Here is a 27,417-nt window from a genome sequence, read left to right on the forward strand (position 1 = left end):
AATTTCCCCCCATTTTTGCTTTGGAACCATACCGTCCAATGCTCCTTTATTTATGATAGCCATCACAAGGCTGTCTTTAGCAACTGAGGCAAACGATCGTTGATCCCTTTTGGAGGATGGCAGCTCATCCGGTGATCGTTCCCTTTTTCCAGCCTCAAGAATTCCTTGAGCCCATTTTAAGGAATCGCTTTGTTTAGCCGACAACGTGCTTGGGTCGACTGATCCTAATTTCTTTAGGATAAACAAAGCATTTCTGCGTTCTTTGAATCTCTTTCGTGAGGGATTACCTCCTTTTGATGCCGTTACCTTGGAAAAGGTCCGACTTGTCAAATTATCGCCACCTGTCGACCCGTCTACAGGTCGACTAATTGGGCCTAACTCTTGGTCATTGCCCAAATTTATAACTTCAGTCGATACCCGTCACACTTTTTTTGCTGGGATGGAACAATGATTGCGGAAATCTGATACATCATTTTCGCGAACATAACATCGGAAACTAATGTAGCGGATCTTTGTCTGGATACCAACCCCAACCTTCTCTGAAAATTTCAAGCAAATCAAAGAATTAAGGTTCAATCTTCCAAAAAGGCAGGAAAGGGGAAGCCCCGTTAAAATATTAAAAAATCACGTACACCAAATTAACTTCATAATCTCTCCCCACGACCTCTATAAATTTCAAGTAAATCGGAGAACCTAAATTTTTTCACTGTACTGTAAAAAAAGTTGTGCAAAGGGGAGGTCCCCCTGCCCGACCAAATATCGAAAACTAAAGTATGGGATATTGGTCTAGATGTCATCCCCAACATTCACTGAACATTTCCAGCAAATTGGTCAACTTTGGTCCAATTTTCAATTTTCAGACAAAGGGGAGGTCGCCTACGCGAAAAACGAGGTACCATATTTTCACGATCACTGAAAGTTTCAAGTAAGTCGATTCAGCTGTCTCCGAACTTACCCGGAACAAACAAATAAACAAAGATAGCTTGGATTATATATAGATTTTTCAAAAAAAAAATATCTTACAGCAAAAGAAAAATATACTCAATTTCATAATTTCAAATTTATTTCTTTAATTTCTTTTTTTAATTTTTATATAAATTTTAAGTAATAGTCCTTACAATGTCATACTAAAAATTCAATCGGATCTTATATAATATTTTTCTTACAATTCTTTAATATTTAAATAAATTCAGATACATACATACTATAAAAAGAACATTTATACCAAATTTTTTTATCATTACCAAGGCTAGACTAAGAATGCTCAGTTGGGCATTTCGACAAATTTTTAGTTTTTTTTTTTTTTTAATTTCTTTTCATTACAAAATCACTTAAGGCCCTGGAAGAAATCTCGAAAGGAGTTTCTTCATTTCAATGGCCGGTTAACAAAATTTATTTTTCCTATGGGCTTTTTCAGGGAATTCAACCATATACAAAAGATGCTTCACCAATTTTCAAAATAGGTGTAGTTTAGGCCCCGAAGCCTTAGCAAGAGAGCCAATCCAAAATTATTGGTATCTATTTAAGGTCACAGTTGACCTATAGATGTCACCGTCTTATGATGATTCTGAAGACGAAGTATCCGAGGAGTCACTACTTGAAGAGGAACTTGAATCACGTTTACGATGTTTCGATTTCGATTTCTTCTCATTGATGACTTCATAGCTGGGTAAAGTGGAATTGCTTGAGTCGCTAGAGCTACTTGAACTATTGGATTCCTCGATTACAGCATCAACTCTTTTCGATTTTCTAAAAAATATAGAAAAAATCCATTAGATATTATTACAATAGACTGAATACTTCTAAGTTGTATTTTTACTTTTTATCAGATTTATCGGACTTTTTGCCATGTTTGGATTTACGAGCCTCCACAATATCACTGCTGCAGGGTGATTTACTTCGATCTCTTTTGCCTTTTTTAGCCTTTTTATCCTTTCGCCTTGCTCCCTTATCTGGATCACCTTTGGTTGAATAGAGATTTTGTGAACTGGCTGTGGAATATCCGGTATCTTTACGCTTACGTTTCTTATTTCTGGCAAATAGAAAAGAATAAACAAAAAATAACTAAGATAGAAGTCTTTGGTGAAAATTTGTAATTTCCTACTTGTCTTTTTTGGCCTTCTTTTTGTAGACAACCTCATCATCTGAATAGTCTTTGGCTCTGAAAAAAAGTCATTCGTATTTTATAAATTCTAAACAATACAATTGGCAGTATTTTAAGCTGTCGAAAAAAATCAAGAACCAATTATCATTTTATTATTATTCGATCTTATATCAGAGTTGTCCATTATGGACTAAATAGTCTAAGTGAGCCTGAATCTTAATCGGGCTGCCACTTTAACCTAACTTTATATCAGAGTTGTCAGCTTTATTGACAGCTCACTATCTGTTAATGAATACACAATTGTGGCGTTTCTAGGCACCGAAGGGGCATTAAATAACGTCCAACCGAGCTCGATATTAAATGGACTGGCAACTCTGTAGGCTGTTAGACGAACTTCTAATGAAGAGACGTATATATTTCAGCCACACTAGAACAATCAAACATATAAAAGTATGTGAAAACAGGCATCCCCAAGGTGCAGTTCTATCAGCTCTTCTATGGAATGTTGCTATAAACAACCTTCTGGTTTCCTTGAAAAAGAAAGGATACGCTGATGATGTGGCTCTAGTAGTCAGGGGAAAATTCCCATCCACAATCAGAGATATTATACAGAGAGCCCTCCGGATGACTGAGAAATGGGCGAAAGAGAATGGTCTTGGGGTAAATCCTGCAAAGACAGAACTAGACATGTACTACAAAGATCGCACAACTCCCACGGTTAAGCCCATATCCTTAGGGCGACCGGATATATCCACCAACGGACATATGGTCAATATGATTTTTGGGCGTTATGACCTCCCTTGGGGCGATCAAATCGCCCAATTTAAGTTTGGGCTTTATGTCCTCTCCCATCACCCCAAGGGAGGTCATAATGCCCAAAAATCATTTTGGGCGATACGTCCGTTGTGGGATATGTCCGGTCGCCTATCCTTAGGGGGTATTAAATAACATTGGCGTTATTTTGGATAGGAAGCTAAACTTTAAGCTTAAGAAGAAAGGGCGAGTAAAGCAACGATAGCTTTGTACTCGTGTAAAAAGGCAATAGGACAATGGGGGACTAAAACCGAAAATAGTGCACGGCAGTGGTTAGACCTATAATGCTATATGGTGCCGTACTCTGGTGGCCGGCACTTCAGCAGTCGACAAGTTTAGATAAAGTTCAACGTATGGCTTGCTTGTGTATCTCAGGCGCATTCAATAAGACAGGAACATATTCGCTTAATGTCATGCTGCATCTACTGCCTTTAGACATTTTGGCCAAACAGTCAGCTGCAACAACGGATGTGCGGTTGCGCGAGCTATCGCTGTGGTCGGAAAAAAGGTATGGTCATATGTGCCAAACGTAGTGGATTACACTCTGGCGAAACCACTTTTCGACAAAAAGTTTGAAACTTTAATTCCCGACAGTGAGGCGTGGTGCACACAGACTCCAGGGAATAAGCGTCATATAGATTTCTACACTGATTGCTCCAAATTGGATGGACAAGTGGGTTTCGGTGTACATTCCAAAGACCTGGGACTTCGAATAGCGAAAAGATTACCTAATCACTGTAGTGTTTTTCAGACTGAAATATTAGCATTAGAGAGGTGGCGAATTGGCTGAGAAGTAATGTTCCAACAAATGTTGGCATTAATATATACTCAGACAGTCAACCTGCAATAAAATCCTTGGATTCTGTGTTCCTTAACTCGAAAACGGCCATCGACTGACGCAAATCTCTCAACGAGATGGCTGAGCAGTAAAATATTCACCTAATATGGAAACCTGGCCATAGGAACATACCGTGGAACTGCGAAGCGGATGAGTTAGCAAGGCTAGGAACTACCTTTCATATTCCAGGGGAACTAGAATCTGTTGGTATGCCCTTATGTAATAGGTACTTTTAGTGATAGTGTGGTATCACAATGGACTGAATAGTCTAAGTGAACCTGAAACTTAATCGGGCTGCCAATGTAACCTAACCTAACCTATATGACAGTTGACTTAGGTTATGTTGAAAAGAGGATTCAGGTTGCCCTGTCTCAACGTCGGCTGACATACACTTAAGCCAGTATTCGGCTTGTACACGCAAAGAAAAAAAAACGTTTGGAAAACGTTTACCGAAAACGTTTTTCTTTTGTTAGAGTTTTTTTGAATTGCTTCGAAAATTTTAAACTTTTATCACCAAAAAAATTCGTTTGTTACAAAATTTTTATTTTTTCAATAAAAAAAAGTTATTTTTGAAACAACAACACAGTTCATTTCGTTTATATCAAACACTGTTCTTCTGACTTTAGGTCTTTAATAAGACACATTTTACCGTTCAAAATTTAATATACTACAATGTAATGTAGATCATTTTTTCGGAATCTTCCGAACATATCTGGAACATATTAAAAAAAAAACTATGGTCGCAGCAGGGATCGAAGCCACGACCCTTGGCATGCAAGTCGGACGTAGCAACCACTGCTCCACGGTGCCAAACTAAATGTTTGTTTCTGTTAAATAAACTTTGTTTATTCGGTTCGTGGGCGCCGCAAGCTATGCTATATAAATATAACTTATATGGATATTTATCTATTGATGACCATAACAGGTACATAGCTCAGTGGTTAGTGTGTTGGCTTACAATGTGCATGGTCCGCGGTTCGATTCTCCGTCCAGGCGAAAGGTAAAAAAATGTTAAAAATTTATAAAATCGTATAATTTCTTCTACATTGTTGGTATTACAGGAAAAGGTGTTAAGAACTAAGAAACCTCGTGGATGTGAGAAAGATGTGAGGGAAAATGCAGTTAGCAAGAAAACAATGTTTTTCTTTTTTTGAGTTTGACTTTATGAAATTGTTTTTACATCCTGGAAAAGAATAAACGGTTATCACAAAAAGTATATACTTTTCTTCCAAATACACTTCCTTACAGCGAAAAGCAAATGAGAAACGAACTTTGTTTGTCTAAAATTTCGTTTGGGAGGAAAGAATTATTTTTTTGCGTGTATCGCTCTCTAAATTCTTCTTTCCTTCGTACCCTTCATTTATTTCAGGTGCACTGTTACCCTAATGAATTCCCTAAATTTGTTTCCAGTCCCTGTTTCCAAGCTGGACTAGGCCCCGAATCACATCTCCAATGATATGGTTAAGTCTTTGCTTAGTAAAGGCAGGGCAGTGACAAAGGTAGGGTTCCACGGTGTCATCATAATCAAAACACCCCCTACATACAACATCCTCTGCTGACCCTATTCGGCGCAGATGTGCTCTCAATTCTAGGTGCCCGGTTCCATTATTCCCACAACTCTCTTGACAGTCGTCGTACTCCAGTCTTTTTCGTGTCTGGGTCACACCATAGTATTTTCGTCGCCCTTCCTACCATTGCATTGGTCCATTTCAGGGTTGATAAAGTTGAGACTTTCGTACTTTTTTTGATACTTTTCGACTGCCAAAAAAACCGTCGCATGACCGCGGTCCATTTGGTACTTTTTCATTACAACTACTCTACATGGAGTTATTGTATCCTAAATGTGAACGTTTCTCAGATATCAAATCTATTTCTTAAGATTATAAATAGCGGATATTGAAGAAATAACAGGATCTCAACATCATAATCAATTATCAAAAATCAATTGAATTAATCTTTATTTCCAGATATTTTTCGGACATGAGAGGATCCCCAAATGTGGAACGGGTTATTAGACGGAAAACACACATGGTGTCTTTAGCACGATTTAGACTTTAATGACCACCATTGGTCAAAATTTCACTCCGATTTACATCAAATTTTGCACAGAGAGTACAACATTTCAGCAATGTGTACCAAATTTGGTCATCATTTCGGATCTGATTGAGACAAAGCACCATATATACACGCAAAAAAATAATTCTTTCCTCCCAAACGAAATTTTAGACAAACAAAGTTCGTTTCTCATTTGCATTTCGTTGTAAGGAAGTGTATTTGGAAGAAAAGTATATACTTTTTGTGATAAACGTTTATTCTTTTCCAGGATGTAAAACAATTTCATAAAGACTAGCTCAAAAAAAAAACATCATTTTCTTGCTAATTGCATTGTCCCTCACATCTTTCTCACATCCACGAGGATTTTTAGTTCTTAACACCTTTTCCTGTAATACCAACATTGTAGAAGAAATTATACGATTTTATAAATTTTTAAAATTTGTTTTTACCTTTCGCCTGGACGGAGAATCGAACCACGGACCATGCACTTTGTAAGCCAACACACTAACCACTGAGCTATGTACCTGTTATGGTCATCAATAGATAAATATCCATATAAGTTATATTTATATAGCATAGCTTGCGGCGCCCACGAACCGAATAAACAAAGTTTATTTAACAGAAACAAACACTTAGTTTGGCACCGTGGAGCAGTGGTAGCTACGTCCGACTCTCATGCCAAGGGTCGTGGGTTCGATCCCTGCTTCGACCAAAGTTTTTTTTTTGCTTTTGTTTTTTTACATATATTCCAAATATATTCGGAAGATTCCGAAAAAATGTTCAACATTACATTGTACTATATTAAATTTTGAACTGTAAAATGTGTCTTATTAAAGACCTAAAGTCAGAAAAGAACAGTGTTTGATATAAACGAAATGGACTGTGTTGTTGTTTCAAAAATAACTTTTTTTATTGAAAAAATAAAAATTTTGTAACAAACGAATTTTTTTGGTGATAAAAGTTTAAAATTTTCGAAGCAATTCAAAAAACTCTAACAAAAGAAAAACGTTTTCGGTACACGTTTTCCAAACGTTTTTTTTCTTTGCGTGTAGGTTTTCCGTTTTCTTTTTACAAATCTCTAATACATATCTATCGAACGGTAAATCATAAATTCAATTTTGCGACATGGTATAATAATGGCATTAGATTTAAATGTTTCTTAAATTTTTTAGTTGATTTAAATAAAGAAATCAAAATCTCTAGACTTAAGGTCGCGAGATTTTCTAGAAGTCTACAAACTTTTCTCCAAATCGGTTCAGATTTAACATATGTATATGGAAACATAAGCCTTTATATATGGCACCCATCAAATTTGAAGAATTTGAAATATCGAAAATGTAGATCTACACCCTCAAAAAAACCGCTTCTCTAACATATGTTCCAAACATATTTTGCAGGAAGCACATATGTATGTTATTGGATATTGCCGAAACATTATTATGTTTGTTTTATGTGAACATATTATGTGTTTGGAAGCATTTTGAGCCCAAAAATATTATATGCTTCGAAGAATTTTCTCCCAAAGAAGATTGTGCTCAAAAAAATATTTTTTTCTGCCTAAATGCATATTCCCTCACATCTTTCTTACTTCCACAAGGTTTTTTAGTTCTTAGCACCTTTTTCTGTAATACAAACAATGTTGAAGATATTAGTCAATTTTATAAATTTCTTAAATGTTACCTTTCGCCTGGTCGGAGAATCGAACCGAGGACCATACAGTCTGTAAGCCAACACACTATCCACTGGTTATTGTCATCCACAGACAATTATCGTTATAAATTATATTTATATAGCATAGTTTTGCGGCGCCCACGAGCCGATGCAAACAAAACATTATTTAAGGAAAAAATACATTTGTTGGCCACGTGGAACAATGGTTGGCATGTCCGCCTTGCAAGCCAAGGGTAGTGGGTTCAATCCCTGCTCCGACTGAACACCAATTTTTCTTTACATTTATTTTTAAATATATTCTAAAAATTCGGAAAAGTTGTTCGACATTACGTATTACTGTATTAAATTTTTGCAATAAAACTTCGAAATGTGGATTATTAAAGATTTACAGTCAGAAAAGAACAGTGCTTGATATAAATGAAATGGGCTGAGTTTTTGGATATAATGTTATTTTATTATTGCAAAAATAACAATTTTGTAACAAACAAAAAATGTTTTTTGTATAAAAGTTTGAAATTTTCGAAGAAATTCAAAAACTCTACCAACTGAAGAAAGTGAAGTCGAGTATAAACATAAACAATTTTACAATATACATTTACATTTATTTAGGCGTGAACTATTTTTTACTAGCATTTAACACCAATTTAAATGCATTTAAAATTTATCGTATTTAGAAATACAAAAAATATGAATTTTTATTGACGAATAATTTCATTCATTTTAAAGAAGCAAAACTTTTTCAATTGTTGCTTTGGATCATTCCCCACCAAGTTATAATACAATTTGCCAAAAAAAAAGTTATGTTATTCTGCTTTTAGAGACTCGAGTTTTGCCTCTAAAATAAAAAAAAAAAATTAGCGACAAAACTCAGTCAACTCCTATTAGACTACTTATTAATAATGAGGAGCTACACTTTGTTTTTATACATTTTACTGTTTAAATTTTCACAGTTTTCCTTTTTTATTTTACTGTCCCAACTCTAAAAAGAGTATAGTGCCCTTTCGATATTTTTTCTCTGAATATTTTGACTTACTCGTAGTACGCCATACATAAAATGGTGCTCTCAAGGCAAAAACACATGCTGTTTTTTCAAATGTCTTTTCTCTTGGTGCCGAATATGTCTATCGGCCGTTACGACGGCCCACCGTATAACCATCCGCGGTGAGTGAGTTCTGGTGCAAATTTTCTGCTGACCCCTTTGGCAAATTAATCCGATCATTTTGTTTGTTCACAAACCGCTCGATTCGAAACCATATTCGATAACTGACCTCTTTCGTGCAGGTGAAGCATCCCCTTGGATCTACACGTCTAACTTTTTCCAGTAACTTGTACTACTTGCAATACCATAGTACATATGTTTGCAACAGGAGACGAAATAGACACATTGTGTCTTTGGCAATAATCCTCAGGCTCTGAGTCAATCTAGCCAAGACAATCTGTCTGTGAACACATTTTTGTAATCCAAATCTAGGTCGCAAGTTTAATCCATTCGACTTCAAATTTGGCTCAGGTATGTGTTTTGGATTCTATTGATTTTGGTTCAGATTTATATATAGCCCCAATATATCTTTCGCCCAATATGAACTTATATGAACCTAGAAGCCAGAGCTATGCTTTAAATTTTCCATGAGTAGTACAGTTTTTACTATCGTAATGTGAACCAAATTTGGTTGATATTGGGTCAGATTTAGATATACCTACCATATATATCTTTCGATATTAGATTTTCCTTACGATTTTTTAAAAAAAGTAGTTTTATTGTTTGGATATCTTATCATTAGTTTTAGTAGTTAACATGTCCGCCTTGCATACATAAAGTCGAGGGTTCTACTCCAGTTTCGACCGAACACTAAAAAGTGGATTATACCCTCTGGCATAATTCTGAGTGTTTCAAAGCTTCTCTAAGTGGTTTCACCGCAATGTGGAACGCCGTTCGGACTCGGCTATAAGAAGTAGGTCCCTTATCATTGGGCTAAACATACAATCGGGCAGCACTCATTGATAAGAGAGAAGTTCACCACTATGGCATCACAATGGACTGAGTGAGCCCGAAATATCACAGAGAAGGAATATGGTCACCTCCTAGAGCAAAATTGTATTTTTGGTTGGGGAGGAAATTACATTTTTGTCGTAAAAATGTTTTTTCTCGCCAAACCTAAAATGGTTGTCGAAATCAGATACACAATGTCCGAGAAAATTACATGGTTGCGACAAACATGTTACATATTCATCGTCCAAAAATAACCGTTTGGTCTAGAAGGTGATCATATTCCTTCTCTGGGCGTATAAGTGAAAATAAAGAACTCAGTAAATGCAATATGTATCCTAAATTTGTATTTTTTAATTAATATTTTTCTTGTAAAGTAAATATTTATTGAAGTTCATTATAAAATATATTTTTGACTACGAGAGAAATAGTTACTACTATAAATGCTAAATTTGAACTTTAGTGCTTGTACATTTGGTTTCGGTTTGCGCTTCATAAAAATACAACTCAATACGGCTTCTGTAAAATCATAGCGTTCTACGTGCACAGTGCTTTATGAACGAAATTCTCCCCCGTGGTCATGTCATTTCCTAGTAAGTATGTCTTCTCCTTATGGTTGGACTTCCTTCGTGTTCAATACTGTTATCTGCCGAATGCAGTGCCCTTAAAATAAAAGATATTGCACTTCAATTTAGGAGTCTTTAGTTTCGTAACTTGTAGTTTTTTCTTGTGCAAAATCTCCGATTTTAGTCTTGATTGTCGGATATATGGTAGGTAATTAGGTGCTCTCAAGCAAAGAAATTATATAAAAAATTACTATTAAATGAAGGAGACAGAATACTAGAAAAGCTTTTCTATAGATGAAGTGGGAATAGCTCCCAAATTTTGTAGCCATATGACTACTCATATGGAACTGAAAGAATGATCAAAGAGTAAAATCCAACCATAGCCCTGACCATCGGATACACTAATAGAAACAAGTATATACGGCCGTAAGTTCGGCCAGGCCGAATCTTATGTACCCTCCACCATGGATTGCGTAGAAACTTCTACGAAAGACTGTCATCCACAAATTTCAACTCACCTGGTTGTTAAATATCATATACCAAATTTCAACCAGATCGGATGAATTTTGCTTCTCCAAAAGGCACCGGAGGTCAAATCTGGGGATCGGTTTATATGGGAGCTAACTTTTATTATGGACTGATAGGAACCAATTTCTGCATGGTTGTTGGATACCCTATACTAACATCACGTACCAAATTTCAACCGAATGGGAAGAATTTTGCTCTTCCAAGGTGCTCCGGAGGTCAAATATATAATTGAATGGGGCCTATATATAATTATGGACCGATGTCGACCAATTTTTGAGGCCATATATTAACATCACGTACCAAATTTCAACTGAATCAGATGAATTTTGGTCTTCCAAGAGGCTTGGGAGGTCAAATCTGGTGATCGGTTTATATGGGGGCTACCGGTCAAATCTGGTGATCGGTTTATATGGGGGCTATATATAATTATGGACCGATGTGAACCAATTTTTGCATGGTTGTTAGAGACCATATACTAACACCATGTACCAAATTTCAGCCGAATCGGATGAAATTTGCTTCTCTTAGAGGCTCCGCAAGCTAAATCGGGGGATCGGTTTATATGGGGGCTATATATAATTATGGACCGATGTGAACCAATTTTTGCATGGTTGTTAGAGACCATATACTAACACCATGTACCAAATTTCAGCCGGATCTTAGAGGCCTCGCAAGCCAAATTTGGGGGTCCGTTTATATGGAGGCTATACGTAAAAGTGGACCGATATGGCCCATTTGCAATACTATCCAGCCTACATCAATAACAACTACTTGTGCCAAGTTTCAAGCCGATAGCTTGTTTCGTTCGGAAGTTAGCGTGATTTCAACAGACGGGCGGACGGACGGACATGCTCAGATCGACTCAGAATTTCACCACGACCCAGAATATATATACTTCATGGGGTCTTAGAGCAATATTTCGATGTGTTACAAACGGAATGACAAAGTTAATATACCCCCATCCACCAAGACAACGCACCGTGCCACAAGTCATTGAGAACGATGGCAAAAACTCATGAATTGGGGTTCGAATTGCTTCCCCACCCACCGTATTCTCCAGATCTGGCCCCCAGCGACTTTTTCTTGTTCTCAGACTTCAAAAGGATGCTCACAGGGAAAAAATTTGGCTGCAATGAAGAGGTGATCGCCGAAACTGAGGCCTATTTTGAGGCAAAACCAAAGGAGTACTACCAAAATGGTATCAAAAAATTGGAAGGTCGATATAGTCGTTGTATCGCTCTTGAAGGGAACTATGTTGAATAATAAAAACGAATTTTGACAAAAAAAATGTGTTTTTCTTTGTTAGACCGGGGACTTATCAGCCAACCTGTTAAAGGAAGGTTTTCTACCGAGCAACAAATAATCATAAATAATTGTCAAAAATTTTGTTTTGAATGATTTTTTTATTTCTATCTAATTATTGTACACCTGATTTATTATACGGATATGTGTTCCAAAATATCCCCACAAAATTATCAAATTTCTGAAAATCCCCATCAATACTCCAAACTAAAAATTTTCCTATTTGGCAAAAATCTTCTTAAAATGGAATCGCTGGATCCAAATACCCTTCTTTTGAGGGAAGTTCTTTTCAATATCGCAAATATATTTAAGGACACCTACATACATTTCAAGTACAACATTTTTCTGGATACATAATAAAAATATATTAACTAAAATATCAAAATAGAATGGAATACAATAGCATTTCAAATACAAACCTTTTAATTTTTCTCTTCATTTCACCACCACGATCTGATGAGATCATATAAATGCCATTGGGATCATCATCATTACGTCGTTTTGATTTATATTGGCGCTGTTTCGAAGAAATCTTCATTTCACGGCGATTTTTCCAAAATTCAGCATTCACAACATACAGGCGATACAATTGTAAAACAATAACCAGAGAATTTTTACCTGAAATAAAAAAAAATACTCTTAAATCATTTTAAACAAATTTATATCGTCTTGGAGAGGATAATGCAAAGAACTTGTTTGGTTCCAAATTTCGTTTAGAAGGAAGTAATAAGTTGTCGAATAACTTTCGACATTTTTGATCAAGACTTTCTACCAATGCGATGGGTTTCACATGGTTCTAGTATCAATGCAAGATGGAAGGATCTCATTATAATAATTAATATGTGGGATATATTCATTCTTACGAACGGCAAGTTTGAAGAAGAGCAGTCCTTCTCTAATTTTATTTATTTATTTGGGCTATACGATACCAGGCGGTTTAATCATAAACAGTAAAGTACATCAATAACATAACGAACAAAAATACACCAAAGGTCACGAAACTGTGGACTGGACCAGAAGAATGTGCCAGAGAGAATAAAAACACAAGAAGAGAAATGTTCCTCATGACTGCCACCTACTGACGCAGTTTCGCTTTACAGTTTCGTCCTCTTGTTTTTTATTCTCTCTGAATGTGCTACGATTAGGCTAGCCAGATGGCCTGGATTATCCCGGAATTTCGTCTCCAGGAAGCGTCCCGAATCTTTCACAAAATTTGCCAAACAATCCCGCAATTTCAATTGCTCAAGGCATATGTTTTAATTTTTCCCATTTCTTAGAAAAGAAAGCGATTTTAAATTAAATCGCTTTCAAAAATATTTTTGGTTTTGGATTTTCATACTTTTATATGTACGTTTGTCTGTCAGATTTTTGCATTCAATCTCATCACTAAATGAAAGAAATCAAGTGACTATCAATGTCTTTCGAATTATCAGCTGTCACTTGAGCAGTAAATGTTGAAAAATATTCGCACATATTTCAAATTCACGTTTTTCTCTGAAATGTATTTTTACAAATTATAATTATCAGTTCACAAATTCCTTGCCAACATTTCAAACTCGATTTTGATACTATAACAATCGCCAACTGTGGTGCGAAATATACCCAAATTCATGTCCATGGCGATACCGAAATTCCTAGTATCGAAAGGCACTACGAAAGAAACAGCGAATGCCACCTTAGATCTAAATTTTGTTTGCCATAACCGAAAGTGATTGGCAGTAAAGGGTTTAGCCTCCCGACTTTCAAGAGACAACTTGATATAGAATCATCACAGCCATCTTGGGAGAAAGTTTCACAGGCTCCAACGTAAACGACATGGGGTTTACGCAAATTTACCAAGTGATAAAATATACACGCACAGAAAAAACATGTTTGGACATGGTTGCCGCATCCATTTAATGCTTATTTAGAGTATTTAATTGTCGCGAAAACCATGTATTTTGTCTTTGTAAAAATAATTTTCGAGCGGAGAAAAATATATGTTGGCAATAAGCATTTAAATGGTTCTCAAATGCCGCAAACATGTTCTATTATTTAAATGATAGAATTTGAGACCATTATATGGTCAGGAAAATCATGTACCTGACCATTCAATTTTTTTTACTTTTTTGCAAAGAAAAAAGTATTTTTATAGTTTACGTATAGATATGTCTACAAGCATTACATGGCCATAAAGACCATGTACATTGTTTTCGTGACCATTTAATTTTTTAATTTTTTTGCAGCGACAAGAATTTTATAAAAACATTGAGCAGGTACACACGATCTTCATTTTGCGCGTCAGTCGTGTGTTGATTGTTTCTTGGAATGGACGGAGAATACGGAATTATTGTGTTTTGTGTTAATTTATTTATTCAGAAAGGGCACGTGGTTTTATGTGAATACAAAAAAGGAAAGTGTAATTGAAACAAATGTACCTGGTTTTTGTTCTGCATTTTGACATATGGTATAATTTATTTTTATTTGCAGTTATATGATGTCTGTGTTTGTACATTTGATGGGCACGAAGTAAATATGGAATGATTTCTTATTGTTGAAATTGAACCAAACTAGAGTGTGTAAAAATATGTGAAGTTTGCTTGCACAACATTATAAATACAAATAAACAATGAATTAGTTTATAAATAAATAAAAACAAATAAATAAAATTGATTTTGTGTTTTCTTTTCTCAAGTGGCGTCCTTTTTTCGACGACGAAAAAAGTTTTTTCATAAAAATCAAAACATTTTAGGTTGTGACCATGTTCTTTTAACTAGAAGAAAAACATTTTTGACGAATAACATAACATTTTAGATCGTGACCATTGTCTTTTAATGGAAACAAAATTCTTTTTATCAATATAATAACATTTTAGATGAGGACAATTGTATTTTTCTTAGAACCATGTTCACTGAGCCAACATGGTTGCAGGTTAAAATGTTACATGGTCGCCGCAAAAATAGCTGCTATCATATTATTTTGCTCTTCGAATATGATTGTGGCAATCATGTTTCTTCTCTGCGTGTAGGCAACTATTTTCAAAAAATGTGACTGTTTTTGCTTGTCCCGACAAATCCCGAATGAACGGCGCAATGTCCCGGATTTCGGCAACCTCATCTGGTATCCCTAGCTACGATAAAGAATGTCCGGAAAGGTGATGATCATTGGAACCACGTATTTGTTTGGCAAAAGTCGTTAAAACTTGAAGTAGCAAGTTACTAAAGTCGGGCGGTATGGACTATATTATAAAGTGTTTTTTAAAGCTATAGAATATTTTTTTTTTCAATGAAAAAGAAACACATAAAATTCAAAAATTTAATGTTTGAAGATTACTTCATGCAAATGCTGACAGCGACTTGGCCTCAAATGGTCCATGCGCTTAGTCCGGTATCTCACGAATAAATGCTTCAATGTTGTCTGCGTCACTTGAAGCGGGCTAGATATAAGCTTTAACATGGGCCAACAAAAAGTGGATCTTTGGCTAACTTTCTAAAAGCCCATCCACCAAAAACTCTGCGTTGCGGGAGGCCGTTCGGCTGCAAATCTTACAATCGTTTCCCGATCCCGTTGGTATCCATACATCAGGGCAGAATTCATATTGGACTCGAATAATCTGAGCTTTGTTTGAAGACTTAGGTTATTGTTTTGACAAATTGGAGCAAATATTCCAAATCAGATGGATGTGGATTCTGAAATGTCAGTCTCATGTTCTCCGCCGTGATCACAGTAATATAATATGCTAAAATGCCTTGCATTGGAATTCGATTAGTCAAAAAGAAGCCGTAAACAAACTTAGACACGATCAATTAAAGCCGAAAATGGGTCCACCGAGTGAAATGGAAAACGGCTATTATTAGCCTCAAAATTCCTAGTAGTGAAATAACTTGTAAGATCAGCTAGGTAGAATTTTAAACGATACGTGGCTCGGATGTCATGATTGTATAGTCCCAGTCCATATTGAATACCTTCAATACGTTTTGGGTTGGTTTAATGTTGTAATGGCATTCAAATTCAAAGTTATTGGCTGTGAAATTTACGGAATCCATGTTGGTGGTTGGTCGCTCGAAAATTGTGAGGAATCTGGTCAAGTAATCAACTCCTAGTATTCCCAGATGCTTTAACATTAAAGTTTCGTAGGGAGCTTGCACCCTGAATGATTTGCGCTGTTGACGACATCGGCTGAGGTAAATTGTAGAGTATCGCTAGCTCGGATAACAACAAGGCGACAACTGGATCTCCTTCTCACTCTATCACTGTCAGAATGCTCAATAAACAGCCGTTTAAAAAACTTCGCCCATCTATTCGGCATCACGTTGCCAAAAGTAACTGAGATCCCATCATCCATTTTGCGGGGTTTGAGAGGACTCTTACTGTAGACCAATTTACCTGTATTTGAGCCTAGACTACATTGCTTGTATCGCTTGTGCTCATCTACTATCATACTAATCTCTATATTCAAGTTATCTGATTCGAGAAATAGCAGGGTAAGCAAGACAGCGCTCTTAAAGGTCGAGTCCCGCTGCTTTTGCTGACTTGTTGGGTCTCACCAGAGCAATTCAATCGGCGACCATGAAGTGAGCCGTTGCTGCGTTGATGATGTCCCGAAACGTCCTCTGGGCAACATGAATAAGGGGGACGGAAGCCCACTGAAGCAGCAATCGAAGTAGTCTCTGATGCCGGTGCAGTTGTCTACCTGACAGAATTCAGAGGTTCAGCCAATCGAGAGAAATATGGGGAGGTGGTCTGATGTCATTAAAATGACGAGTTGCCAGGACACGACATGTATCATCAGAGCAGGCGAAGCTAAATATATATCTGGCGAACTGCTGCTAGTTATACCCTCCATCATAGGATGGGGGTATATTAACTTTGTCATTCCGTTTGTAACACATCGAAATATTGTTCTAAGACCCCATAAAGTATATATATTCTGGGTCGTGGTGAAATTCTGAGTCGATCTAAGCATGTCCGTCCGTCCGTCCGTCTGTTGAAATCACGCTAACTTCCGAACGAAACAAGCTCTCGACTTGAAACTTGGCACAAGTAGTTGTTATCGATGTAGGTCGGATGGTATTGAAAATGGGCCATATCGGTCCACTTTTACGTATAGCCCCCATATAAAGGTACCCTCAGATTTGGCTTGTGGAGCCTCTAACAGAAGCAAATTTCATCCGATGCGGCTGAAATTTGGTATATGGTGTTGGTATATGATATCAAGCAACCATGCAAAAATTGGTCCACATCGGTCCATAATTATATATAGCCCCCATATAAACCGATCCCCAGATTTGGCTTGCGGAGCCTAAAAGAGAAGCAAATTTCATCCGATCCGGCTGAAATTTGGTACATGGTGTTGGTATATGGTCTCTAACAACCATGCAAAAATTGGTTCACATCGGTCCATAATTATATATAGCCCCCATATAAACCGATCCCCAGATTTGGCTTGCGGAGCCTCAAAGAGAAGCAAATTTCATCCGATCCGGCTGAAATTTGGTATATGATGTTGGTATATGGTCTCTAACAACCATGCAAAAATTGGTCCACATCGGTCCATAATTATATATGGCGCCCATATAAACCGATCCCCAGATTTGTGTTGCGGAGCCTCAAAGAGAAGCAAATTTCATCCGATCCGCCTTAAATTTGGTACATGATGTTGGTATATGGTCTCTAACAACCATGCAAAAATTGGTCCACATCGGTTCATAATTATATATAGCCCCCATATAAGCCGATCCCCAGATTTGGCTTGCGAAGTCTCCAAGAGAAGCAAATTTCATCCAATCCGGTTGTAATTTGGAACATGCACACAAACAAAAATTTTTCTGATTCAATCACGAAATTAATTGATCCAATTAATGTTTTAATTGAAATGTCTTCAATCACGAAAATGATAGTCAATCACAGTTTTAATTGGGCATAGAAAAAAATTTTGATTAAAAAATTAATTGATGTCATTACCAAATTTCAATTAATTTTTTAATTGATTCAATTAAAAATTTAATTGATGTTGATTGCAAAACTCAATTAATTTATTAATTAAAAAAAGGTAACTATTTTCAATTACCTTTTGAATTGGCTTAGAATTTTTATTTGGATTAACAATTGATTGTTTAAAAAAAAAAATTAATTAAAAATTTAAAAAAATGTTAATCACTTTTTTAACTGACTTAGTCTTCCGAATTTGATTAAAAGTTTATTGTATCAATTAACTTTTTAATTAAAAAATTTAAAATTTTCAATCATTGACTTAATTAACTTAACGTTTCTATCTTGATTAAAAAGTTAATTGTACCAATTAATTTATTAATTGAAAAAAAATTCAACTTCAATTAACTTTTTAATTGGAAATATTTTGGTGATATTTTTTTCTGTGTGGTGTTAGTATATGATCTTTAACAACCGTGCCAGAATTGGTCCATATCGGTCCATAATTATATATAGCCCCCATATAAAACATTCTCCAGATTTGACCCCCGGAGCCTCTTGGAGCAGCAAAATTCACCCGATCCGGTTCAAATTAGGCACGTGGTGTTAGTATATGATCGCTAACAACCATACCAAAATTGGTCCAATCACACAAAAATTGGTCCATATCGGTTCATAATCATGGTTGCCACTAGAGCCAAAAATAATCTACCAAAATTTTATTTCTATAGAAAATTTTGTCAAAATTTTATTTCTATAGAAAATTTTGTCAAAATTTTATTTCTATAGAAAATTTTGTCAAAATTTTATTTCTATAGAAAATTTTGTCAAAATTTTATTTCTAGAGAAAATTTTGTTAAAATTTTATTCGGTTCATAATAAAATTTTCATCATTATCAAAATTTTATTTCTATAGAAAATTTTGTCAAAATTTTATTTCTATTGAAAATTTTGTCAAAATTTTTATTTCTATACAAAATTTTGTGAAAATATTATTTCTATAGAAAATTATGTTAAAATTTTATTTCTGTAGAAAATGTTGTCAAAATTTTATGTCTATTTTGTCAAACTGAATTATATACGTATTGGATCGATCTTTTTTGATTTAATATATACCACGTATGGACTTACATACAATTTAGAAGATGGTGTTAGGAGGTTTTAAGATACCTTGCCATCGGCAAGCGTTACCGCAACTCACGTAATTCGATTGTGGATGGCAGTGTTTAGATGAAGTTTCTACGCAATCCATGATGGAGAGTACATAAGCTTCGGCCTGACCGAACTTACGGCCGTATATACTTGTTTTTTTTTTACCCACCTTTTGACACTCAAACAAGGAGGCGTATATTGCAGGCCTTGAGAAAACGTATTTTTAAAGAAATTAAACAAGTTACAGCATCACTGAACCAATTATATATAGAATATAGAATTGGAAGTAAGTTATGATGAAAACTAAGTCGCCACTTATCCAAATGCTTGTTCTATTACTAGACCAAGTACTTATTGAACTTTCCTCGTATAGAATACAAAGTTTGTACTTCATTTACTTACATGTAAAAAATACATTCATATAACTTATAATGTCATACTGGAAGATGATGAGTAATCTAAATGTCAGAAATGGGGCATCTTGTAATATGACGTTGAGCACAATACCCCAAACATCTATGCCACAGCAGCAATTATTACAGCAATCAGTTGGTGGTCTAAAAGGCGTAAGGGAGAGACAGAAAAGAAAATCAATTTTATAGAAATTCCATGGAATTTACAAAAAACTGATGACACTTGCTCTTCTTTCTTATTTGAACCACCTCCTCTGGGTCGTCGAGCTCTAGTAGCCGATAGAACAATGGTAAATTGCATAAGACTCCAAGACCAAATTCCCAAAGTTAAATACACCAATAAAGGTATCTTTGCAATTGAGTCGTCTTTGTAGGAGTCGAAAAACTCTATGATATCAGCAGCGGTACCTAAGCGAGAAAAATATGTCGACACTGTTTGACTTGGCTTGATTCCATTTACCGAAGAACTTACCAATGTAAACCAATAATAATTGACTCAATTGATCCCTGGTCAAATCACCTTTGGGCAGTAACCATCGACCCACAATTAGAATTAACATCAGGAATTGTTCGATCAATGTTATCCATGTATCTTCATTAACTTTTGGTACTCCAAGGTGTGTTATGAGCTCATTGGCAATGGTGCTATTAGCTTCATTTGATTTACCAGATAATCTACGTTCAACTTTATGAAATTCCAAAAGCCAAATGGCTGGTACAATACTTCCCAAATATAGAAAGACGGAAGGGCAAAACCTATAAACAAAGAGAAAATTATTTAAAAAATATCAAAATCATACAGAAATCTGGATCATATACACAAAAAAAGGATGGTTGGCCTCTATCGCAATTCTTTTTATATCATTTAGCATGGTAGTCATTCAATAGGCAGTCATCATTTTAGAGTTCAATTACAGCAGATACCTATTGCAACTACACTGAAAAAAAGCATACCCGGTTCCAAAGATTTTGTCTTTACTTTAAAAAATTTGGTATTGATTCCGAGCCAAAGAAGCGGAGAATTCAAGTAAGGATACTTTTAAGACACAATTCTCTTTTAAAATCGGGTTTTGTGTACTTGCTTCTAGGAAGCAAATTTTAATTCTTCGCTTTTTAAGCTTTTTTTCTTCATATGCTATCAAAGTCCTTTAAAAACTAGTTAACGACGACTTTATTTTCCAAATTAAGACAAGACTTCTAGTAGAAATTATGCTGTGTTTCAAGTAAAAAACGTCTTTAAGATAAAGTGTTGAAAAACATGTCCTCTATTTGAACGATTTTTTGCTTTGTAATCAAGATGCAAAAAGACAACAAATTTAAAGGCAATTTCATTAAATTTAAAGATTTTTTCTAAATTATTAAAGTCAAGTTGACCTTAGCCCAAACATTTTTTCTTTCATGTTATGATATCCATTTTTAAATCAAATCACTTAATTATAAGGACAATACGACTTCATTGAAAAGTTTATCGACCTTTGGTCAAGGAAAAAAACTTTATACTAGAGAAATGCGTCTTCTATGCTAAGCAAAATTTGCATTCGTATTTTAAAGACATGAAATCTTTGACCTCACGACAATATTTTTTTTTTCAGTGTATATGTAACAAGTAACTTACATACACAATAATATTTCAATTTTCACTTTTATCGTAATTCGTCTTTTTCACTTTTCTTCACGTTTGGTTCCTTCTGTAATGTGCATTTGCAGTTGCTCGCCCCAATTTCGGTGGACTACTTTTTCTCATTGAAGTTTGAAATACGTTAGAATTATTGAGAGGGAATAATCCACCAATAAAAACATTCTGGTGTTTGGTCGAAACTGGGGTTGAACCCACGACACTATGCATGGTGGGCGGGCATGCTAGCCAATGCACTACGGTGGCAGGTTCTCTGCCCCGGATTGACCCGATCTTTTTGTGTTGGAGAAGGTGCATCCCGGGTAGCCTTCTCCGTTTGGTCCGAGCCGGGATGGAGAGAAACCCCGGACCATGGTACTGTTCGGTCTGCCGAGACCTGATTCACCACCGATCGGTTTCGGTGAGTTGTAACCGCTGCTTAGAATGGGTGCACTTCCAGAACTGTTCTGGCCTAACATCGCTGCGGGAGTATAGTCATACTGACTACATGGCAGGACAGCAGCAGCGTTGGATCCTCAGATTATGCGGCCACCGACATCTGCCGCACAACAATATTCTCCGCCAACAGGCTCAGAAGTATGATTAGTGAGATAGTGGACTTTATGAATTGGAAGAGGATCAGGGTCGCGGAGGTCCAAGAAACTAAGCTGAATGCAGCCTGCTCCACTGTGATACGCAAGGATCGCACAAGAAGTGGAGGTGGTGGGCTGGCTTTCATATTAGAGATATACTGGTTATAGCTCAATAATTGAGCGGCCGTTGTGTGGGTATAAGTGATTGGTCCTAAGAGACTTTAATGCCCACAATGAACTTTGACATTCTAGGTAATGACCAGAGAGCCATAGCTTTGGCAGAACAGACAGATGACTCCACATTTTGCACGGTGATTGCAGCACCTGAAGCAATGTAACATAGGCACAGGAACAGGTAAATTGTGGTCAACAGTGAGAGCCCTCTCGAACCCCACCACAAGGGATGATGGGATCGCAGTCGCCTTTGTCGACGTGGCGGTGACTGATCTGAACCGACAGTTGGTCGAGCATTCCGAGAATGATAGTGCGAAAAGGAAAGCCACTCGTCCGATTCGTGGTCTCCGAGCCGATGATACACCACAATTTACCATAACCGAAGTTGCCAATGTTATCAACAGCGCGAAACCATCTGAGGCGCTGGACCCCGATGGAATCTTTATGCTAATGCTGAATCATCTGGGAACGCTGGGAGTTGAGTACTTGTCCAGACTCCTCAATTTGACCTTGGAATCGCTCATTATATCCGATGTCTGGAAAATGGGTAGTGTGATTCCACTACTGAAGCCAGGCAAAAACTCGAGTAAAGGTGAAACCGATATCCCTTTTCTAGCCAGTAGCCAAGACGCTTGAGGCACTACTCCTCCCCAGGCGTGCGAAGAATTTTTCAGCTGCTAACCATCAACTTGGATTCCGGAAAGCACTGAGTACGACGACGGCTTTGCATACCATTTCAACATACATTAATAGAGGACTCAACCAGACCAAGCGGTGTCAGAGGACGGTCCTCGTTGCTCTTGACCTATTCGATACGGTCAAACACGCCAGGCTCAGCGAACCAAACGTTGGGTTCTAAACTATCTGTGCGGGCGCTAGTCGTAGATGGAATGTACTGAGAAGACGTCGAGACCCCGTAGAGTGAAACAGGGAGTTCCCCAAGGTGAGGTGATATCTCCGGCACTGTTTAAGTTCTACTTGTCCTCTATTCCACCCCCTCCTCATGGCGTCGAGATTGTATCATAAGAGGAAGATTGTACAATCATACGGACCCATTGTTGATGCGATTGATTGAACGTCTACCTCGCTGATGTTACCAGTTATTTCACTGCCAAATCCTCAGCCACACTATTCACTACGTGGACGGCGGAAGTGCAATTGAATGTCAGAGTCGATGGCCAAATAATTCCGACTACAAATTACCCCAAGATTCTAGGGGTCTAATTTGACAGTCTTTTTAAGTCGTCTGCTCATGCCACTGCAATTTGTGATAAGCTCCGCCGTAGAAACAAGGTTTTCAAGTCGCTCGTCGGCAGGACATGGGGTGCGAACAAAGAAACCTTGTTAACTACATATAAGGCAATTGGCCGGTCAGTGGTAAACTATGAAGCACCAGTGTGGACACCTTAAACGAGCGACACGCAGTGGAATAAAATAGAGACCAGACTGTGATAGCAGTACACCCCTGGATCACCTTTATGTGGAAACCTAGATCATTCCAGTGCATCGACACAATTACATTTTCTCAAAGCAGTACCTCTTGGGTTGCTATCGAAGTTGCCACCCAAATCAGAAGGTGAAGTCAACCACCACCCAGGGTTGACCTTCACCTTCTAGCGCGAGATACAGCGTTACAAAAGAGAGCCTCTAGATCAGGCAGAATACCAGACAGGTCTGAACAGAATTCATGAGGATACTGTAGCTGAAGCGGTTAGAAGCTACAAGGATAATCTTGTTCTCGGAGCTCGACCAACGGCAGACCAGGGTAGTTTTAATCCAACTGAGGCCAGATAAGTGCAGCCGCCTCAATTGCCACATATGAGTGATTGATAGCAGCGTAGCTGACGTGTGTCTCATCTGTAACCAAGGGCCACATGACACTCATCACCTTCCCATATAGGGGCTATCGAATAGTGTGCTTCTAATTGTGTGATACTTTAGCTTGTAAAGTGTATGAAGATGACTTTTTCTCGTAGAGTTTGTGAACAAACTGAGTACTGTATTGGGAACTATAAGCTAGAGAATGTGCTTAGATTTAATGATTTAGGCGCTTTGTTGGATTCCAGGCTTGACTTTGGTCCTCATATTGAGGAATGTATAAATAATGCTACGGGTGTTTTGGGTTTCATTAAGAGATGGTCTAAGGAGTGTGTTGATCCTTATTTGACAAAAAGGCTCTTTACGACTCTGGTTAGGCCGATATTGGAGTATGCATGTGTTGTCTGGTCACCAAGTTATCGCTGTTCTATTGATCGTATTGAATCTGTCCAGAAGCAGTTTCTTATTTTTGCTTTGAGAGGGCTTGGTTGGAATAATTTATGTGACTTACCTCCTTATTCTAGCCGTTTTATGTTAATTGATCTTCCTTCTCTTGAGCGTAGAAGGTTTAAGCAAGGTATTGTATTTGCTATAATGTTCCTAGAAACTTTGTACTCTTAAAGACTGACTTTTGGTAGACATAACTATAAATTATTTAATCCACTTAACGTTTTGTACAGAAACTATAACTCGGTGTATACATTGCTCTCGTTATCTGAATCGATTTCTGCCATAAGGTGGGTACTAAGTTCGAGTTTAGCCGCTAAAATCGCTAAAGTGAAAACTAAATCAGTAAGAAAAAGGCATAAAATTATAAAGGGTGATTTGTTAAGAGCTTGATAATTTAAAAAAAAAAAAAAACGCATAAAATTTGCAAAATCTCATCGGTTCTTTATTTGAAACGTTAGATTGGTCCATGACATTTACTTTTTGAAGATAATTTCATTTAAATGTTGACCGCGGCTGCGTCTTAGGTGGTCCATTCGGAAAGTCCAATTTTGGGCAACTTTTTCGAGCATTTCGGCCGGAATAGCCCGAATTTCTTCGGAAATGTTGTCTTCCAAAGCTGGAATAGTTGCTGGCTTATTTCTGTAGACTTTAGACTTGACGTAGCCCCACAAAAAATAGTCTAAAGGCGTCAAATCGCATGATCTTGGTGGCCAACTTACCGGTCCATTTCTTGAGATGAATTGTTCTCCGAAGTTTTCCCTCAAAATGGCCATAGAATCGCGAGCTGTGTGGCATGTAGCGCCATCTTGTTGAAACCACATGTCAACCAAGTTCAGTTCTTCCATTTTTGGCAACAAAAAGTTTGTTAGCATCGAACGATAGCGATCGCCATTCACCGTAACGTTGCGTCCAACAGCATCTTTGAAAAAATACGGTCCAATGATTCCACCAGCGTACAAACCACACCAAACAGTGCATTTTTCGGGATGCATGGGCAGTTCTTGAACGGCTTCTGGTTGCTCTTCACTCCAAATGCGGCAATTTTGCTTATTTACGTAGCCATTCAACCAGAAATGAGCCTCATCGCTGAACAAAATTTGTCGATAAAAAAGCGGATTTTCTGCCACTGATTTTGGTAATAAAATTCAATGATTTGCAAGCGTTGCTCGTTAGTAAGTCTATTCATGATGAAATGTCAAAGCATACTGAGCATCTTTCTCTTTGACACCATGTCTGAAATCCCACGTGATCTGTCAAATACTAATGCATGAAAATCCTAACCTCAAAAGAATCACCCTTTACATATTTGTTGCAAATTTTTTTATAACTTAATGGGGAAAAGCCCAAAGCAAATTTTTACAAAGTTTGTATTCCTTAAAATGGATAATCATGAAAAAATTACGATTTTAGCGGCTAAACTCGAACTTAATACCTACCTATAAGGGAAACTATACTTAATTTGGACAATAAGGTTGCTGAACCAAGGGCTTTTGCCTTCTAATTTTTCAGCTATATTGCTATACATTTGAGCCGGCTATATTCATCCGACTGCGGAGTCCCTATTGTCTCGCTGTGGTCCTTACTTACCTAAAGGCCCAGGCCCATTTTAAGTCTGTATTGTTATACATTTGATCCTGCTCTATTCTCCCGATTGCCGATTGCAGAATATATGATGCGCCCTTACTGTCTCTGATATCTGCAATTTTAAACCTTGTCTGGCTCAACGGGGTCCCTACTGCCCATCTGTTTATATTTGCTGAAACTTATTGAGCCGCGGATCCCTTATTGACTCCTTACTGATCAACATCTCGAACACCTAAACTTTGGGGTTCCTACTGACTCGCTGTGGTCCTTACTGGCCTAAAGGGTCCATACTGGCCCATTTGATTAATAATTCAAAGTATATGTTGTAAAGTAACGGCTGGTATTAGCTGAGTAAATAAATAAATATCCTAACATGGGTCCATATAGCCTATCTTCGAACTTGATCTGCCTACAGAAAAAAACAAAAATTACCGCAAGATAGCTTCACTATTGAAAGCGTGATTACAACAGACAGACGGACACCATTATATCGTCCTAGAATTTCATCTGATTAAGATTATATATACATTATATAGTCGGAAATCGCTATTTTGGTCTATTACAAACGAAGCAGATTTATTATTAAATTAAGGAATTTTGACCCAAATTGAATTAATTAAATTAAATTAAACAAAATTACAAAATATTAACAGAGTATACCTTTACTTCTCGTTACTGTGAAGTCGATTAAACAAAGTTTATTTACAAACAATGAAATCACACCAACAAGACATTTCCAATAAATAGTCAGTAAAGTGGTCAAACATTATTGGTTGGTAAAATGAATTTTCAAATGAAAAAAAAAACGCGATTGGGAATTTGACACCCACCCCAAGCGGTCCTCAAAAGAGAGCAACCACAACATTTCCAATGGACTATGCGAACACATTACAAAGTAAGCAAACCACCAAATGGGAAAGGGAGATAGAAATTTATGAGATTTTCTTTTAATTGAAAATCAAAAGAGCCCTCCCATTAAGTGAATACCCATGAAAGCGAAAGTAAAAAAAAAAACTGCGAAGTACCAGAAAACATGACGTCAACCCAATGTTTACTTTAGAGAAAATTTTCGAATTTTTTCTAAGCAAAATTTCGATTTGAGGGATTTTCATTATGATTTTTATTTACCATCTCCATTCCTGAGTCTTCTTTATGAATATGGTGAAAATGCCTTCGAAGAGCAATAACAGCAATGGACAACTCAGGCTCCAGTACATCATATCATTTTTATTTTTGACGACTTGCCAAATTGCAATGAGGCTGTGGGCACTGAAGATAATGCGTGTCAAAGTCGCTTTAATGGTTGATATTATTTTTGCCATTTTTGTAAAGTGTCCTTTCACTTTTTTTTAATTTTCTCTAAAAATTTTGCACTTTCACTTCAATTCATGTTGCTGCCAGGATTATTTAATTTTTGAGTCACCATCACTGGATAGGCTGACCACTGTGCTTATCAAGGCGTTTTTTACCGATGGAAAGAACTGAACTCTAGGAATCACAAACCGCAACTGAATGCAAAGTCTAATCGTTCAATTAATTTTCACTAAAAGGATCTCTCCTGGAAAGTTCATCGTTTAAAACAATTAAACGTTATAGAGATGGAGCGTTTGGAGTTGTTTGCAAATACGGTTCGTGTGAAACCGGTTACCTCTTGTAAGGGGCATAAGACAATATTTTTCTCGAACTAAAATAAAAAGGGAACGGAAGAAGGGAAGGGAAGGCAATTCAAAAATGTTGCCTTGGAATTTTTGGATCTATGTTATGTAGATGGGTTCCTCCTCAAAACGTCACTAAGTGATGACAGATTTTATGACCCGATGGATCTATGTAGATGGTTTCTGCCT

General features: G+C 36.9%; 1 protein-coding gene across 1 annotated transcript; it reads right to left on the reverse strand.

Annotated features, from left to right (window-relative positions):
* Nucleotides 1-1,385: 1,385 nt before the first annotated feature.
* LOC142241630 (transmembrane protein 26) lies at nt 1,386-26,895 on the reverse strand. Its single transcript, XM_075313415.1, has 8 exons — nt 26,702-26,895; nt 19,812-20,095; nt 19,561-19,747; nt 19,329-19,483; nt 12,284-12,482; nt 2,105-2,161; nt 1,820-2,032; nt 1,386-1,749 (listed from the first exon to the last, which is right to left on the reverse strand). The coding sequence occupies exons 1-8, from the start codon at nt 26,893-26,895 to the stop codon at nt 1,557-1,559; spliced, it is 1,482 nt and encodes a 493-aa protein (XP_075169530.1). The 3' UTR covers nt 1,386-1,556.
* Nucleotides 26,896-27,417: the final 522 nt, after the last annotated feature.

Source organism: Haematobia irritans, chromosome 1 (genome assembly GCF_050003625.1).
Source record: "Haematobia irritans isolate KBUSLIRL chromosome 1, ASM5000362v1, whole genome shotgun sequence".
In the NCBI taxonomy this organism is placed as follows: domain Eukaryota; kingdom Metazoa; phylum Arthropoda; class Insecta; order Diptera; family Muscidae; genus Haematobia; species Haematobia irritans.

Excerpts from the sequence above, each read along its gene's own strand:
- LOC142241630 (XM_075313415.1), bottom strand. The coding sequence starts at position 26,895 with ATGGCAAAAATAATATCAACCATTAAAGCGACTTTGACACGCATTATC. Across the intron at positions 2,033-2,104 it reads AAGAAGGCCAAAAAAGACAA|AAATAAGAAACGTAAGCGTA; the intron begins GTAGGAAATTAC and ends TCTATTTGCCAG. Across the intron at positions 1,750-1,819 it reads TCCGATAAATCTGATAAAAA|AAAATCGAAAAGAGTTGATG; the intron begins GTAAAAATACAA and ends TATATTTTTTAG.